Consider the following 15,539-nt stretch of genomic DNA (forward strand, 5'->3'; position numbering starts at 1 on the left):
CAGCCCGCTGGGCTGCCTGATTCCCAGCTGCCGCGGAGGGGCCTGCGCGGCCCCGCAGGGGCTGCGAGCTGCTGACTGCGGGACAAACAAAAGGCAGCCGGCCTGAAGCGGGGCGGGGACGCACAGGTGCCTGATCGGCCCCGCTGGGGAGTAAGGCAGGGATGTCTTCTCCAAGATCTTCCTCCAGGTCAAAGCGGACCAGCCAATGCTTGAACCCTGGGAATCATGAGCCATGCGGAGGATGCAGAGCATTTTCTGGAGCAAACGGACTCTCTGTGGATGCTCTTCAGTCTCTTATCGCTCCAAGAGGAGAGAATGACTCTTAAAATCGCCACTGGAGCTAGGAGGCTCGAAGGAGACAGAGCTTCACCCAGGTATCCAGCAGAAGAAAGGCTGAACTCCCAGGAGCCTCCCCAAGCCCTTCCTGGACTGCTGGCGTCCCAGCTTCTTCTTCATCCCGGAATTTAGGATTTGGCATCCCCTGGATTTATTTCCTCTCCTTCATCCCTCCTCACTCTCCTTTTATGGCCCCGGGGAGGAGGAGAAAGAAAGGAGATTGGTATCTTTCTAATAAAAATGCAATTTTATAAGTACTTCTTTCATTTGATGCTGCAAGAGCTAAACATTACATTTCTACTCCTGGATTGGAGATAGGGCTGCCAGCTCACTGGCTGGCAGACCAAAAGCAGGCACAGGAAAGGGAAATATTTTTATTTTTATATTAAAGAATTGCTTGGAGAAGGAACCAAATTCAGAAAGTGAAAACCTCAGGACTGTATCCCCATCAACATTCCCTTTCTAAATTGGAAGTGAGAAACCACCTGCGTCTCGGATCAGAAGCATCTGATGTGAGAAATAAATCCTCCTTCTCCCTGGATTGTATCTTTCAGAGACGGAGATGAAAAATGTCGCCATTTTGTTTGCAATCCAAAATATCCATCATCATGGCCTCTATCTTTCCCCTGAGAAGCTCCCTCAGATGATCTTTAGAAATAGGCCCTGGAGCCATTTTGGGGTATCTCCTGGGTCCACAGAAGCTGCTTTTAGGGGACCTACTCACATTTTAAGAAAAAGAAAAATGCTCTCGGAAGATGCAAAGCCAGGGAGCTGTAGAGATCTGGGTGTTTCTCTCACAGCCAGAGATGCTTCTCCCACATCTGTCTGGAGCTCTTGAGACACATATATGTTTTTCTGGATTTTTAAAGAGCTTGGGTTATGGAAGGAATAGATTTGCTCCCCACCCCACCCCAACCTCCCTGCCAAAATATGGCGCACCTCAGAAATGCAGAGGCTGGAAATCCAGTCTTTGTGAGGACTGGAGCTTCCGCTGTTTTGGTTGTTCAGATCTGAACTGAACAGGCTAAGCAACCACAGAAGTCTTTCTATGAGTAATAATTTTACAGACATATATAAAATTACCTGGCAAAATAAGGAACAGTGGAGATAGAGTGTGAGGGAGAGAGAGAGAGAGAGAGAGAGAGAACGAGCTAGCCAGCGCTATCCGTTCACAGAGGAAAATCTTTCGGAGACACCACTGTTTGAACCCATTTCTAAAATCTACCGTTTAGCTGAGAGGCGACTGGTTTGGAGGCATCCTCCTTCCCTCAGGGCACGGATTTTTAAATGAGATTCCAGTATGATTTCCCATATCTTAGCAGTCAAAACATTCATTTTAGGTTTCAAAGAAAAAAATATTGATCTCACCTTCAGCTTCTAAGATATTAAAAATAAGTCCTTATTGAAATATTCCTGAGTTAAAGTAATAGATTTGGGGAAGATTTCAGTGTTGAATGGTCAAAGAAAAGGGTTTGCTTCCAGATGGTATTTGAATTAAGGCCGCTGAGGCGAGCAGAAAGCTCTCACCCACGCAGCCCCTGACAAAGCCTCAGCGATATGGGGGCAGCGCTGTTCCCTCTCCTTAACTCCCCCTCCCCTCAACCCCTCAATATTATTTCTGTAACAACAAATGCCAAAGCCACTATCCCAGAATGTGCAAAAGCACCTTTCCTAAAAGCCGCCTTATAACTCTTCCTGCTGCCAAAAAGATCTTTAAAAAGACTAGTTTTCCTTGTTTACTTGCGTTTCCTGCTCTCCTCTTTGCTCGGCCACATTTGATCTTGGAAAGAGCTCGAAGCTGAAATGTGTTCTTAAGGGCCAGAAGCTGTCAAGGCTTTTGGTGAGCAAGATTGATCGCACCCAGACTTCCTTCAGAGCTTTGTTTGGAATAAAAGCAAGAAAACTGAAAAACCTCACATTTTCCAAAATAGCATCTCTATCTGTAAGGCGATGCTCTGGGCTAGTCAATGATGGAGGCCACTTTATATCTAATTTCTACCCAAGCCCCCTTTGATGCCGGCCTCAGAAATGGAGTCCTAGCCTTGTGCCGCGGTTGGCCTTTCTTGTTTTCCGCGTAGATTTCTTTCCCCCACCAACCTCTCTCTCCCTGGCCATCAGAATGATTTATTTTCCTGCCACGGATGCCTGCCGGCCTGGGGGAGTCTGATCACTTGGTCCATTTCAAAGGAAGCAAAAGCGAATCTTCATCCTCAGGGTCTGAGGGAAAAGAGATACCTTCAGATTTCTCTCTCAGCCTCTTCCCCTCTTTCTGGCTCGGTGGATTTTTAAAAAGTTATTGTTTGGTACCTAAAGGTGTTATCTTTTGAAACCTCCAGCACAGTCCAAGATGCCCTCAGTTTCAAGTCTCCGAATTGGAAAAAAAGAAAGCGTGAATAGAGAATAGAGAACCTTTATAATTCCTCCTGAGGTTGCCCTCTCTCACCTGCGGTACTGTTTCCCGCAGCAGAACCTGAGTGCAAACATCCCAGGTGGCCAAGGAGCAGAAAGGTGCAGGAGACAATCTGGGATGCCAGGGAGCACGTTTTGCATCTGAACCCAGAAGCCCACAATCAGAGCTACAAGGACCAGGAGAAGAAGGAGAGAAAAAGAAAAAGAAAAAGAAAAGAGAGAGAGAGAGAAAGGAACAAGCGCCTTCTCCCTCCCTGCTGCTAACTTCCAACAGACTTCCTGGAAATCAGAAATACTCACCGCACCCGAGCCCTACGGGTATGAAACCCAGAATGCCAGGAGCCGCAGGAGCCTGCTCCAGGTGGCACTGCTTTGGGTGGCCGCCGCCCTGGCTACAGGGATTTGGACACATGGACCTGGGGTTGTTGTCTTGCTTGGCACATGCATCTATCTTTCTCGAGCCACTCTTGAAAAGTTGATGGCACAGGAAGGCTGGGAAGCTTCGAGAGCCGCCTCCCGTCTTCCGCTTCCCTCTGGAGCCAGATGCATAGCTGCCGTGGAAAAGCCGGCTAACAATGGGCCAGGGTCCGGGTCCGAGGGCGCGGACTCCGAGCTGGGCTTTGGAGGGGTGGGGGGGTGAGGGCATGCGGGAGGGGTTTGGGGAAGGAGAGATGGATAGAAGTGAGAGGGAAGAGGAGAGGGGAGAAGAGGGAAAAAGAAGAAAAGAGTGAAAGACGGGGAGGAAGGAAAACAGATCACTTCCGAGATCCAGAAACTGGTTTTAGAAAAGGCGGAGGAGGAAAAGGAAATAAAAGAGGGGAGACCCCCAAAATGAACCCTCTCTTTTCTGTGTCTCCTCTCTCTTCTCTCTCTCTCTCTCTCTTCCCTCTCCTTCTCTCCCTCCTTTCCTCCCTCCCTCCTTCCCTCTTCCCTCTCTCTTTCTTCTCCCGGTCTCATCTCCCCTCTCCCTCTGCTCCTTCCTCCTGCCTTAGCAGAACTTATGTGGCTGGGATGCGGGGCTCTCGGGTGTCAAAACTTTGAAGATTAATGGATTACTTTGTTAATGACTGCAGGCGTCAGACTGAGGTGCTTAAATGATTTGTGAGGTGCGAGGCGTCTTCCCGACAGTCCCAAACAATGCGCGGAGTGTGCGGGGGAGGCAGAGGGCGGCCGCCGGCGGGCCCGGCAGCAGGGCTCACACTCGCACACACTCACACTCCACACACTCCCAGACGCACACACCAGATCTGTGCTAATCAGGAGGCAGGAAGGCACCCTCGCCCCCACGCACTCCCGGGCATCCCCACCCACACCCACATATATGTATTTTTGCCCTGAAAAAAGTGTAAATAAAGCCTCGCTGGCCCCCAATGAGGCGTTCCTTCCCGACTTTTTTGGATCAATCAAACAGACAGTGGCTTCTTTTGATTAAAGCCCAAATTGTCATTGGGCAGAAGCAATCATGTGACAGCCAATTCGGTCCAATTTCAACCTTGTCTCCATGAATTCAATAGTTTAATAGTAGCGCGGTCCCCATACGGCTGTAATCAGTGAATTAGAAAAAAAACACCCCAGCAGCGATCTTCTATGATAGATTTTTTTTTCCCTCTGCTCTCGCCTTTTTCCTGGGCCTTGCCCCCCCAAAGCCCCTCCAGAAGAGGGAACTTTTTCTCCGAGGGGGCTCCAAGGAGAAGGCCATGAATTACGAATTTGAGCGAGAGATTGGTTTTATCAATAGCCAGCCGTCGCTCGCTGAGTGCCTGACATCTTTTCCCCCTGTCGCTGATACATTTCAAAGTTCATCAATCAAGACCTCGACGCTTTCACACTCGACACTGATTCCTCCTCCTTTTGAGCAGACCATTCCCAGCCTGAACCCGGGCAGTCACCCTCGCCACGGCGCTGGCGGCCGCCCCAAGCCGAGCCCCGCGGGCAGCCGCGGCAGCCCAGTGCCCGCCGGCGCCCTGCAGCCGCCCGAGTACCCCTGGATGAAGGAGAAGAAGGCGGCCAAGAAAACCGCGCTGCCGCCCGCCTCTGCCGCCGCCGCCGCCGCCGCCGCCACCGGCCCTGCCTGCCTCAGCCACAAAGGTCAGTCCAGAGACTTGGCCCCAGGTCCCGGGACCCTTCTCCCCTTCTGGGCTGCCCGGGGAGCGGTTATGGGGGAGGGGAGCGTGGGCTGGGAGAGAAGGGGGAGAGAGAGGGAGAGATGCTTGGCTGCCTTCCCTTCCCCTGTGGGCTCAGGAGTGGGTTTGATGGAGAGAAAAGGGATCCTGCGCTGCACAATGAGACATATATATATTTTTAAGAAAGGGGGGGAAACTTTCCCTAACTTGTGTAACGTGGGATGATTTATTTGAGTTGGAACTGACCTCCTCTTGTCTAGTTGTCCTAGAGTTTGGCTTTTTGACAGTAATGAAGAGTGATAGATCGCTCTTGCTCAGCTAAGCAGCTGATGCATTAATTATAAATTGTGGTGTGGCTAATATAAAGTTTGCTCCCGGATGGAGAGGTTGGGGGGAGCCACAGGCAGGAATCTGATGGAGGTGGAAGAGATGGGGTCTCCCCCGGTTGGGCTCCCAGGAAAGGCAGCACAATAGCTCTACTGCATCCAGGGGCGGCCATTTTGTTGCAGTTGATCTTTTCTGCTATATTTATTCTCCAGTGGAATAACCCCGCTCGGACCCCTCCACCTCCAACTGTGCGTGTGTCTCTTGTTGGTTTCCCTTTCCGCAGAATCCCTGGAAATCGCCGATGGCAGCGGCGGGGGCTCGAGGCGCCTGAGAACTGCTTACACCAACACGCAGCTTTTAGAGCTGGAAAAAGAATTTCATTTCAACAAGTACCTTTGCAGACCCCGAAGGGTGGAAATTGCAGCACTGCTGGATTTGACTGAGAGACAAGTGAAAGTGTGGTTTCAGAACCGGAGGATGAAGCACAAGAGGCAGACCCAGTGCAAGGAGAACCAAAACAGCGAAGGGAAATTTAAAAGCCTGGAAGACTCTGAGAAAGTGGAGGAGGACGAGGAGGAGAAGTCGCTCTTTGAGCAAGCCCTCAGCGTCTCTGGGGCCCTTCTGGAGAGGGAAGGTTACACTTTTCAGCAAAATGCCCTCTCTCAGCAGCAGGCTCCCAATGGACACAATGGCGACTCCCAAAGTTTCCCAGTTTCGCCTCTAACCAGCAATGAGAAAAATCTGAAACATTTTCAGCACCAGTCACCCACTGTTTCTAACTGCTTGTCAACAATGGGCCAGAACTGTGGCTCTGGCCTAAACAATGACAGTCCCGAGGCCCTCGAGGTCCCCTCTTTGCAGGACTTTAACGTTTTTTCCACAGATTCCTGCCTGCAGCTTTCAGATGCTGTCTCGCCCAGTTTGCCAGGTTCCCTGGACAGTCCCGTAGATATTTCAGCTGACAGCTTTGACTTTTTTACAGACACACTCACCACAATCGACTTGCAGCATCTGAATTACTAAAAACATTAAAGCAAAACAAAGCATCACAAAACAAAAACCCCTTTGACCAGGTGGTTTGGCCTTCTTTTATTCCGAGAGAGTTGATTTTTATTTTCTTTTCTTCTTGACCTACCCTCTCTGTCCTCTAAATGTGGAAGATGTTCTGTTTAGTGAGTCTCCTGGTCCAGTTTCAGGGCCATCTTTTACAGATTATTTTGGAGTTTTAGTTGTTCTAAATTGAATCCAACTACCCTCTATGTGATTTTCTGAAAGCAATATATGAGGCCTGCAAGAAAGTGATCATATAATTGTATCTTCACTTTCTTTTTATTTTTGTATTACCTTAGGATGCATTGTCATGAGTATTTTTGGTAGAATAAATTCTCCTTTGCTATAAGTAGCTTTCTTATTTTTTTTCTTCCCCCCCTCTTTCTCAAGGCTCATAACGGTTTCTTTTTCCTCCTTTAGTCTAACTTGGTAAATAAAATTCTGGTCACAATTCATCTTCTTTTTTCAATTTTAATATATTTATTAAGGGGGCATGTTCAAAGTCTTCAATAGACACCAACGAAAAGAAAGCCAGAAAATGGTTAGGACTTCCAAGAAGTATTTTTCTCTTTCTTTTTTTTCTTTCTTTTTAAAGGGAATGGATTTGGTTTTTTAGTGTAGAGGTTCAAGCCATAGATTTAAATTGGTAATAGAAGCGGGATTGGGCAGCCTCAGAGTTGGGCCAAGCCCAAGCCTTTGAAAGTGGAGAAATAAAGTGCCTACAGAAACCCCAACTCCAGGAAGGAGAAACATGGAGTTTCTTTAACAAGCTACCAGTCTTCAGGTCAATAAATAAGTTATCAACAATTCATTTATTTATACACATTTGTTTCAAACATCTACATTCCAACCCCTCCCCCACAATCCCGGAAACATTTTCAGTGTGGTTGATTAGTCTCCCAGCTGTTGATGGGTCCAGGCAAACAGACCTAAAAGGTAGAGAAAAACAAAAACAAAACAAAACAATGGTTACTGGCTGGAAAATGCACTTCAGAAAGGGTTCTCTCCAATCCTCTGGTTCAGTCATTCTAGGATTCTTTTTTCAGGGATAGAAAAATCAATATTTCATTCTTAAATCTGTTTACATGACAAATAATGGATCATTAAAGCTGTGAAGTCAGGTTACCAAGTTGAGATTTAAAATGGAGAGTTTCTGCGCCCCAGGTTATAAATTAACCCAGTTTCTAGAGAGAGAAGGAGAAAAAGCACTTTAAATGAAATATCAATAAAATGTGATCTAGGGCACGTTACTGGGTTGTTCTGTTTTTTTTTTCCCCCTTCTTACATATCCCCATGCTGTTTTTTTTCCCTCCCTGAGCTCTGCTGTGATCGCTACTAACTTACCGTGAGAAAACGCAGCCTGTAAGCAACATGTGCAGGGGGGCGGGTTGATTTAGGAACCCGGCTCTTAATAGCTAAGGCTTGGAAGTTACGCTGAAATCATGGTCTTTCTCCATGGGTTTGCAACCTACCCTTCTCCAGCCCCTTGCCCCCTGAATCCTGGCAGCGGCGGAGGCGTGTGAGGACCCGGCGGGTCTCCAGCCCCAGGCGCGGAGTTGAGCAGAGCGGCCCGGCCGCAGCCAGGGCTGCGCCGCTGCTGTTTGCGATTCGTCCTACGCTCATAAATCAAACGCTTTCTATGAATGAGAATGTCATCAAAGAGATCAATTGCAGGAACACATGCACAAATAAAAATCCTCTTACGTATTTGCCCGGGATCCCCGTCCGAAAGCATTAAGTTAGAAGGCGTTTAGTCATAATTCATTTTTATTGCTCTTTTAAAACAACAGCTTGGCTGAGCTGCGGATGCCATGAACAGCTCCGGGCCTCGGCGGCGTTTTGTCTCCTCCTTGCTCCTTCCCTTTCTAGTAGAAGAGCCCTGAAAGAGGCACTTTGAGGCTAGCAAGCCGCTCGCGGGCCATCATTTAAATAGTAACCGAGCTCTCCTTTCGCCCACTCTCCCAGGGCATTTATAGAGACTTTTGCACGAGTCGTGGGGAGCTGGCCTACACGCTCAGAAAACCAGGGTCTTGTACAAGGCGGTATGAACCCCGGGTTTTCGTGAGGGTGGGGAAAGCACGGAGCTACGGAAGCCTCACGGGCTCGAGGCCAGACTAAACTGCCTTTGTAAGCAACACCGGGAGAGCAGCGCTCTGGGCGGCCAGCCGGGGCGGAGCAGGCTCGGCTTCAGGAGTCTGGCCTGCCGGGAGCCGGGAGCAGTGCGCGGAGGTGGGTCGGTCGCCGGCCCGAGTCCTTGCGGGCTTACGTGCAAGCGCATGCATGTGGTCCCAAGAAACACACTCCCTCCCGTGCTGGCGCGGGAATGAGGCCGGGAGGGAGGAAGAGAAGTGGAAGGAGTGGAGCGCCGAGACCGAGAACTAGCAGAGGAAGGAGAGCGGTTGAGGCCCCTGGCGGCTTTGTGGCTCAAGTCCTGCGGCGAAGGGGGTTGCGCGAACCCAGGCTGTTCAGAAGCCAACAAAGGGACAAGAATGAGGCCAGGGGAAAGAACGTCCTTTGGTTCGGAAAGCTGATCGTCCGCAATGCCTACACCGACCCTCTCACCTCCTACCTCCTCCTCTACAGGAGCCCCTTCTCTCCCATCGTTGGAAGTCTGGAGCTCCCAAGGAAGCCGCCTCCAGGAAGGCCGCCTTTCCTTTTCCCTTCCTGAAGATGAACATCCCCAGGTGCTGAAATTGGGGCAGGAATTCCTTTCCTATCCCTGCTCTCTCTTAACCGTGGTTGGGGATGGGTCAAGGGTCACAGAAAAATACCATTTCGAAAGAAAATGTTTGGGGGTAAATGCTTCTTTGCTACTGAGGGACTCTGTAGTCAAATGTCTGCAAGGGTTCCCCTTATGGGTGGGGGCAGGTTGGGGGGAGGGAGGGAGACTTCTGTTTGTGGAAAACAGAATGCAGAAAGGTTGACTAACATTTGAAATGTGCATGCCTCAAGCAAAACTTCCTTCTTCTAACTGGGGAGGGAAAGCTAGAGGGGAGTGGGAACCCCATCCTCAGATAAATTTTATCTGTCCGATTCTGATGTGGTAAACATGGTCAGGGAAAAATCTATACTGCATCGCCTGCAAAGCTTCTTGTATGACCTCTGGATTTCTTTTACCTAAGAATGCATCAATTCTCGGTCTCAGTTTGGCATTTTCTCTCTACAAGCCAAGGGTTGACACGAAACCCAATAGTAAACAGCAATTAACGACCCCGTCAGCATCAGGGTAGGATGAAGGTGATGGAGAACAGGACCCCTGGCCTGGGATGACGCTCGGATTTGCACGCGTCTCTCTAGGGAAAGACTTGAAGGTTCGCACAAGGAACTACACAGTCAGTTACAAAGGGGAGGAGGTGTTGTTGGGGAAGAAGAAAATGTCCCGTTCACCATCAGCCATCTGTCCACCGCCCCTCCCACCTGCCAGCCCCTACCCACTTCAGACGTGGAGTAGAATGGGGGGGGGGGCGGCGGCTAGTGGATAAAGGAAACCCTACCACTCCTAACATTCCCCCTCCAGAAAGCGAGCACCATTGTCGGGGGGGGGGGTGGTGGTGTCCAGCGTATTTTGTTGGGCTGTGGTCTCGCCCTTTGAGGCCCTAGCCGGAGCGCGCAGGCTCCTGGATCCCAGGGAGCCGGCAGATGGCCTGCAGCGCGCCGCCCGGCCCCCACGCTGGCCACGTCCGCTAGCGTCATCTTTCTCCCCCGCCTCCTACCCTTCAAAATCCAGCCGCCGAGCAGCTCCGGATCCCGTAGGGCTGGTTCCCGGAGCAAAGCTGAGTGGGGAGGAGAAAGGGGCGGAGAGCGAGGAGAGAGGGAGGGCGAAGAGCACGGCCACCCCCGGCCTTTTCCGGCAAGCTTAACTACTACCAATCCCCCGCTCCCGAGCGTCGAATTACAGAACCTCCACATTGCCTTGCTAATAATCGGTTGGGGTGGAGGGAGTAGGCTTCGGAGAACCTCCTTGGAGAAGGGAAGTTTTTGTTTTGTTTTGTTTTGTTTTCCCCTTGTCCCCCGCACGCCCACCCGGGATTCTCCAGGCAATCCTCTGCGCACTTCCCTCTCCCTGCGGAGCTTGGAGAGCTGGTGGCCTGGCCTCGTCCTACTCCACTGTCCTCTGCGCGCCTTACTGCCCCGGCACCACAGCAGGGACTGTGTAGCGAAAGCGCCCGGGGAGCTACCCTTCCTGCTCCGCGCACTGCGGGCTCGGAACCTGAGCTAGTGGCAGACCAGCGAGCTCTGGCCCACTGATTCCCGACCCAAGAGAGACGGAGCCCTCTTCCCTTCTCACCTCTTGCCAGTTCATCTCTCAGTGCGCGGTGGGGAGGGGGCGGAGACGAGGATGGCTCCCAGCCCCCACCTCCCGGAGGGGGGGAGAGCGGAGTCGGCCCGCGCAGAGGGTGTCTTCTGCTCCCCTTCGGCCCAGAGCTCCGAAATCTGCCCTTGCAGGCGCCGCAGATGCAGCCGCCGCCTGGGCTGCCTGGGGGGGCGACTGCGCGTCACCTAGACTGAGGAGCGCCGGGGATTTAAATGCCACTGAAACGGTGATCCATCACCGCGGGAGCCAGCAAACTTTCGCAGGAGGCTCCGCCATTGGCTGACTTAGTCACGTGCCCCTCCCCTTGCGCCCTCCGCCCTCGCGCCCCCCCTCTTGCGCACTGTACATTCATATCATTTTTCTTCTCCGGCCCCATGGAGGAAGTGAGAAAGTTGGCACGGTCACCCAGGGCTTCGCAGGACCCCGTCCCTCAGTGACAGATGGACAATGCAAGAATGAGCTCCTTCCTGGAATACCCTATCCTCAGCGGTGGCGACTCAGGGACCTGCTCAGCTCGAGCCTACCCTTCCGACCATGGAATTACAACTTTCCAGTCGTGCGCGGTCAGTGCTAACAGCTGTGGCGGCGACGACCGCTTCCTAGTGGGCAGGGGGGTGCAGATCAGCCCGCCCCACCACCACCACCACCACCATCACCACCCCCAACCGGCCACCTACCAGACTCCCGGGAACCTGGGGGTGTCCTACTCCCATTCGAGTTGTGGTCCAAGCTACAGCGCGCAGAACTTCGGCGCGCCTTACAGCTCTTACGCGTTAAATCAGGAAGCAGAAGTAAGTGGTGGGTACCCCTCGTGCGCTCCCGCAGTTTACTCTGGAAATCTCTCATCTCCCATGGTCCAGCATCACCACCACCACCAGGGTTATGCTGGGGGCGCGGTGGGCTCGCCTCAGTACATTCACCACTCATATGGACAAGAGCACCAGAGCCTGGCCCTGGCCACGTATAATAACTCCTTGTCCCCTCTCCACGCCAGCCACCAAGAAGCCTGTCGCTCCCCTACATCAGAGACCTCTTCTCCAGCGCAGACCTTTGACTGGATGAAAGTCAAAAGAAACCCTCCCAAAACAGGTCAGTCTTGCCATTCCTTGCATGTTCCTTAATGGTTCTGGAAGGACCCTGTTTGCTTAGTTGCCAAGGAAAATTAATACTTAAAACAACAACAACAACAACAAACAAAACTTCTTGCTTCCCACCGGTGTTGTTCTATGTGGAGAGATTGCCCAGGTGTGTGGGGCAGAGGAGCATCTGGGATTGTTGTGTTTCTCAAAGGGCTGAGTTTTTAGAGGTTCTGGAGTAGGAAGTGGGTAGGGGTGTGTGGGTGGTGGTGGTGTCTGGTTCCGTTAATATCTCCAGCCTCCATTAATCACGGTCTGACCATGCTAATGGTTGACTTTGGATTAACACTTTACACCTCATCAGTCACCCAGCCCAGTTTCTGTGGCGAAATTCTCTTTACCTCTTTACCCTCTTTACCTGAATGTTGCTCTGGAGCGTGTAGGGAATCTTCTATGCATTGTAAAAATGTTTACCCTTCTCTCTCATCGCTCCCCACCATGCCCGCAGGGAAAGTTGGAGAGTACGGCTACGTGGGTCAACCCAATGCAGTGCGCACCAACTTCACCACCAAGCAGCTCACTGAGCTGGAAAAGGAGTTCCACTTCAATAAGTACCTGACGCGGGCCCGTAGGGTGGAGATTGCTGCATCCCTGCAGCTCAATGAGACCCAGGTGAAGATCTGGTTCCAGAACCGCCGGATGAAGCAGAAGAAACGAGAGAAGGAGGGCCTCTTGCCCATCTCTCCTGCCACCCCGCCAGGAAGTGAGGAGAAGGCTGAGGAATCCTCAGAGAAGTCCAGCTCTTCGCCCTGCATTCCTTCCCCGGGATCTTCTACCTCAGACACTCTGACTACCTCCCACTGAGGCCCACCCAGCCCCAGACTCCGCAGCCCAGGCTACTCTGAGAGCTGGAGACTTCTTACCCAAAGCACATTCTTAGCTTATCTTCCTTTCCATTTACAGTCTCTTTCTTCCTTTCTGATCCTATCTGGGAAGCTCCTGGCCAGGATAATGTGTTTCCAGAGAATTCTAGATTAGAGGCTTGATTGGGTGTGTGTGCTAACTCCTTGATGAAGAGTAGGTGCCATAATTAATTTTTTGACAGCCCCAACACCCTTCCCTACTTTTAGGATATTTCCACAGAATCCATTCTTTCAGATGTCCTTTGGAGTATAGTCTCCTTTGCCAGCAGAAACATGTCAGAAGAAGGCCTTTTACCTGCCTGTATATTTACAGTTCTCCCCTACTTTGCCCTTAAAGTAGGAGAGAAAGGAGAGTCCAGGAGCTCATAAAGAAGAGCTGCACTATGAGCATGTTTACACAATTAATTCATCCTTTTATTTAATTCAATTTCATGTGTGTGTTTGCTGGTTGTAAATACTTTGTCCTGAGAGATTTATCTTTATACAGATTTTCTAGAAATGTTTAGATTAAGTGACTAAAACAGGGTGGGTAACTCAAAGCTGGTACAATTTTATATGTGATTATGGGTTAAAGAATAAAATTGCTCACTTAAACTCAGTCAGATGCCTCAGAGGGTAGCCTGCATTTGTTCTTTCAGTGAGTTAAGAAGGCCTACAGAACACAAGGTTCAAAAACCTTGCTTCCTGTGCTAAGTCTCTCCCCATCCCCACCCCTTGATTGTTTCTCTGCCCACACTCTATTTAAAATTTGTGCTGGATTATTCAGAACCTAGAGGTATTATTCAAAGCAGCTTCTCCCTTCCACAGTTATCTTAGCTGGATATGATGTATTTTCAGCTCAACTGTTAATGTGATGGATGGCACAATGAATGTATATTTTGTGTGATTCGTGAATAGTCTTTTGCATGTCGCACAATGTTTTGATGTCCCTAAAGCCCCACACTGAGTTATATCAGTTATTCTTTGTGAGCCTATGATATTCCCCCTTTCCTGTACAATCATGAACAGCTCTGAGATCCTGGAGTAATATGATCCAGAGCAGAGTTTACGGGTCTTAAGATGTCTGTAATAAATATATTCAAGTTTCACATATGCTTAAGCATCCCTGTATTTGGCTTGGCTACAATTTGTTGGTTCCAACAATGTTGGTTCATTTCACGTGGGTGGTGGGGGGGAGGCTGGCGTGTACTTTCAGAGGTGAGCCTTTTCTTGAAAAAACGTAAATGCTTTCCATTGTGAAGCTGAAATTTCCCCTATGTGTGTCATAGCACCTAGCTAATGCCTATTTAATAGGTTGATTTTCTTTAAAATAACAATAGTTCCTTTATTAAATAATCCAAGTTCATAATGGAAAAAAATGAATGGTGAAGAAATTTATGAAGCGGATCTATTTTTGAAACAAACATGGATACTTCCTGGGTCAAGTGCTAACCTTTTCACCTCCAACTGAATGTTGACATATATATAAACAGAACTCCCTTCAAAAACCCAAACTCTTCAGTCCGTCTTTCCTCACATCAGTGAACCAAGAGCTAAGAGATTCACATTTAATGAGCTCCAGTATAAAGCTGTTTGAGGATGAGGCCTCCACCTCACCCCTTTTCTTTTTTGGCTTGTCAGGCAGTGTTCCAGTATATTCCACCCTTTAAACTGAGCATGGTCTGTTTTCAGAAGCCTGCTGCATCTCTCCTCCCATCCCTCCTGTCAATGTCCATCCCTTCCTGCCACTCTCTACATGTCCTGCCTCCTGCCCACCCACTCTGGGTTACACATCTCACTCCCATCAGATTCAGCTTTGATGTTATAGCCAGCATGGCCATAATGGGTCTGCTCTAACCCATAACCCAGTTCTAATCCCCTAACCCAGGAAAAAAGTTTTTATTTTCTTCTCCGGGCTCAAAAGATTCTTCCAGGTGAACTTCTGAAAGCTGCCCTGAAGTCTTTCGATGTTCAAGTAGCTTCCAACTGAGGCAAGTGTCTGCTCTTTAACAGAGGAAGCCAGCAAATTAAAGTTCAAAATGGCTCTTCTCCCAGACCTCTTACCACTTTTCCTTTACCATCACACATTTTCAGAGGCTTTAATTTAGCTCCAGGGGTAGAGGAGAAATACAACATCACAAATACAGGCGTACGACTTCCTTCCTCTCTAAAGCGGGTTTTACAAAGGATGGGCTGGCAGAGGGAGGAGAAAGCCTACAAAAACTTGGAATTTGCAGGCCTCCTAGAGCACCCAGGAGATTTCCTGTACTTCTGTCAAAGGGGGCAAGCCTGGACTTTGCAAGCGCAGTTGCTGCGGCCATATCAAGGGCACCCGCTGCCCTCCCCTCGGCTCTGGGATCCTGGGCTCTGGGGTTGCCTCTGAAAGACTCAAGTGGATGGAGGAGAACTTCAAAGTCGGCCAACTCTTTCTTTCATTTCCCACCCTGGCCTTATACAGTATCTTTTGTTTATTAGTGTAAGGCCACACAGCAAAACAGATGGCTGGTTTCCAAATTCTTTAATGTGTTAAAGTGTCATTTGCATGCCATTGCCGTGATTTCAATATCTAAAAGCAGGGTCGGACCCGCTGGAATCCTGGAGATTCTAGTCTTCAAGGTACTGGTTTTAATGTAGCTGAGAAAGCGGAGAACAATAAATTATGGCTTAACATCCAAAGCCTTCTCTAGGTCGTGGAATAAATCAGTTAACAAGCAATGCATTTAGGAAACATTAATATACCTTTCAACAAGGAAAACATTTGTATCTTTTTAGTTGTCCCAATCGATTAAATCAGAGGCCCTTATCACACCCTATTTCTAGATCTTTCTTTTTCTGTTTTGGTCTCTGAGGAACATGGTTAGCTCCCTAAAAAATGACAGCAATGGTGACCGAAACAACAAATGATGGAAAACAGAAAATAACATTTTATTGATAAATTTAAAAAGGACAAGAGTGTCAATTAGAGACTTGGAATAATTACAATACAAAATTCCAGTTTTCA

At 49.5% G+C, this 15,539-nt stretch overlaps 2 protein-coding genes and 1 long non-coding RNA gene across 4 annotated transcripts; 2 read left to right on the plus strand and 1 right to left on the minus strand.

Annotated features, from left to right (window-relative positions):
• Nucleotides 1-1,728: 1,728 nt before the first annotated feature.
• Nucleotides 1,729-7,495, plus strand: HOXA2 (homeobox A2). Its single transcript, XM_082692286.1, has 2 exons — nucleotides 1,729-4,833; nucleotides 5,479-7,495. Exons 1-2 carry the CDS (start codon nucleotides 4,443-4,445, stop codon nucleotides 6,216-6,218), a joined length of 1,131 nt encoding a protein of 376 aa, XP_082548412.1. The 5' UTR covers nucleotides 1,729-4,442; the 3' UTR covers nucleotides 6,219-7,495.
• Nucleotides 7,039-10,821, minus strand: LOC309844912. The gene is made up of 2 exons (XR_014300957.1): nucleotides 10,534-10,821; nucleotides 7,039-7,174 (listed from the first exon to the last, which is right to left on the minus strand). It is a non-coding gene; the product is annotated as an uncharacterized lncRNA (long non-coding RNA).
• HOXA1 (homeobox A1) lies at nucleotides 7,627-13,651 on the plus strand. 2 transcript variants are annotated; one of them, XM_082692287.1, is made up of 3 exons: nucleotides 7,627-8,929; nucleotides 10,945-11,649; nucleotides 12,145-13,651. In XM_082692287.1, the coding sequence occupies exons 2-3, from the start codon at nucleotides 11,001-11,003 to the stop codon at nucleotides 12,498-12,500; spliced, it is 1,005 nt and encodes a 334-aa protein (XP_082548413.1). In that variant the 5' UTR covers nucleotides 7,627-8,929; nucleotides 10,945-11,000; the 3' UTR covers nucleotides 12,501-13,651. The 2 variants fall into 2 exon arrangements, with proteins under 2 accessions (XP_082548413.1, XP_082548414.1); XM_082692288.1 differs by lacking the exon at nucleotides 7,627-8,929 and having other exon boundaries at nucleotides 10,990-11,351; nucleotides 11,555-11,649; nucleotides 12,145-12,269.
• Nucleotides 13,652-15,539: the final 1,888 nt, after the last annotated feature.

Source organism: Mustela nivalis (assembly GCF_964662115.1).
Source record: "Mustela nivalis genome assembly, chromosome: 12".
NCBI classification, from domain to species: domain Eukaryota; kingdom Metazoa; phylum Chordata; class Mammalia; order Carnivora; family Mustelidae; genus Mustela; species Mustela nivalis.

Excerpts from the sequence above, each read along its gene's own strand:
- HOXA1 (XM_082692287.1), top strand. The coding sequence starts at position 11,001 with ATGGACAATGCAAGAATGAGCTCCTTCCTGGAATACCCTATCCTCAGC. Across the intron at positions 11,650-12,144 it reads AAGAAACCCTCCCAAAACAG|GGAAAGTTGGAGAGTACGGC; the intron begins GTCAGTCTTGCC and ends CCATGCCCGCAG.
- HOXA2 (XM_082692286.1), top strand. The coding sequence starts at position 4,443 with ATGAATTACGAATTTGAGCGAGAGATTGGTTTTATCAATAGCCAGCCG. Across the intron at positions 4,834-5,478 it reads TGCCTGCCTCAGCCACAAAG|AATCCCTGGAAATCGCCGAT; the intron begins GTCAGTCCAGAG and ends CCCTTTCCGCAG.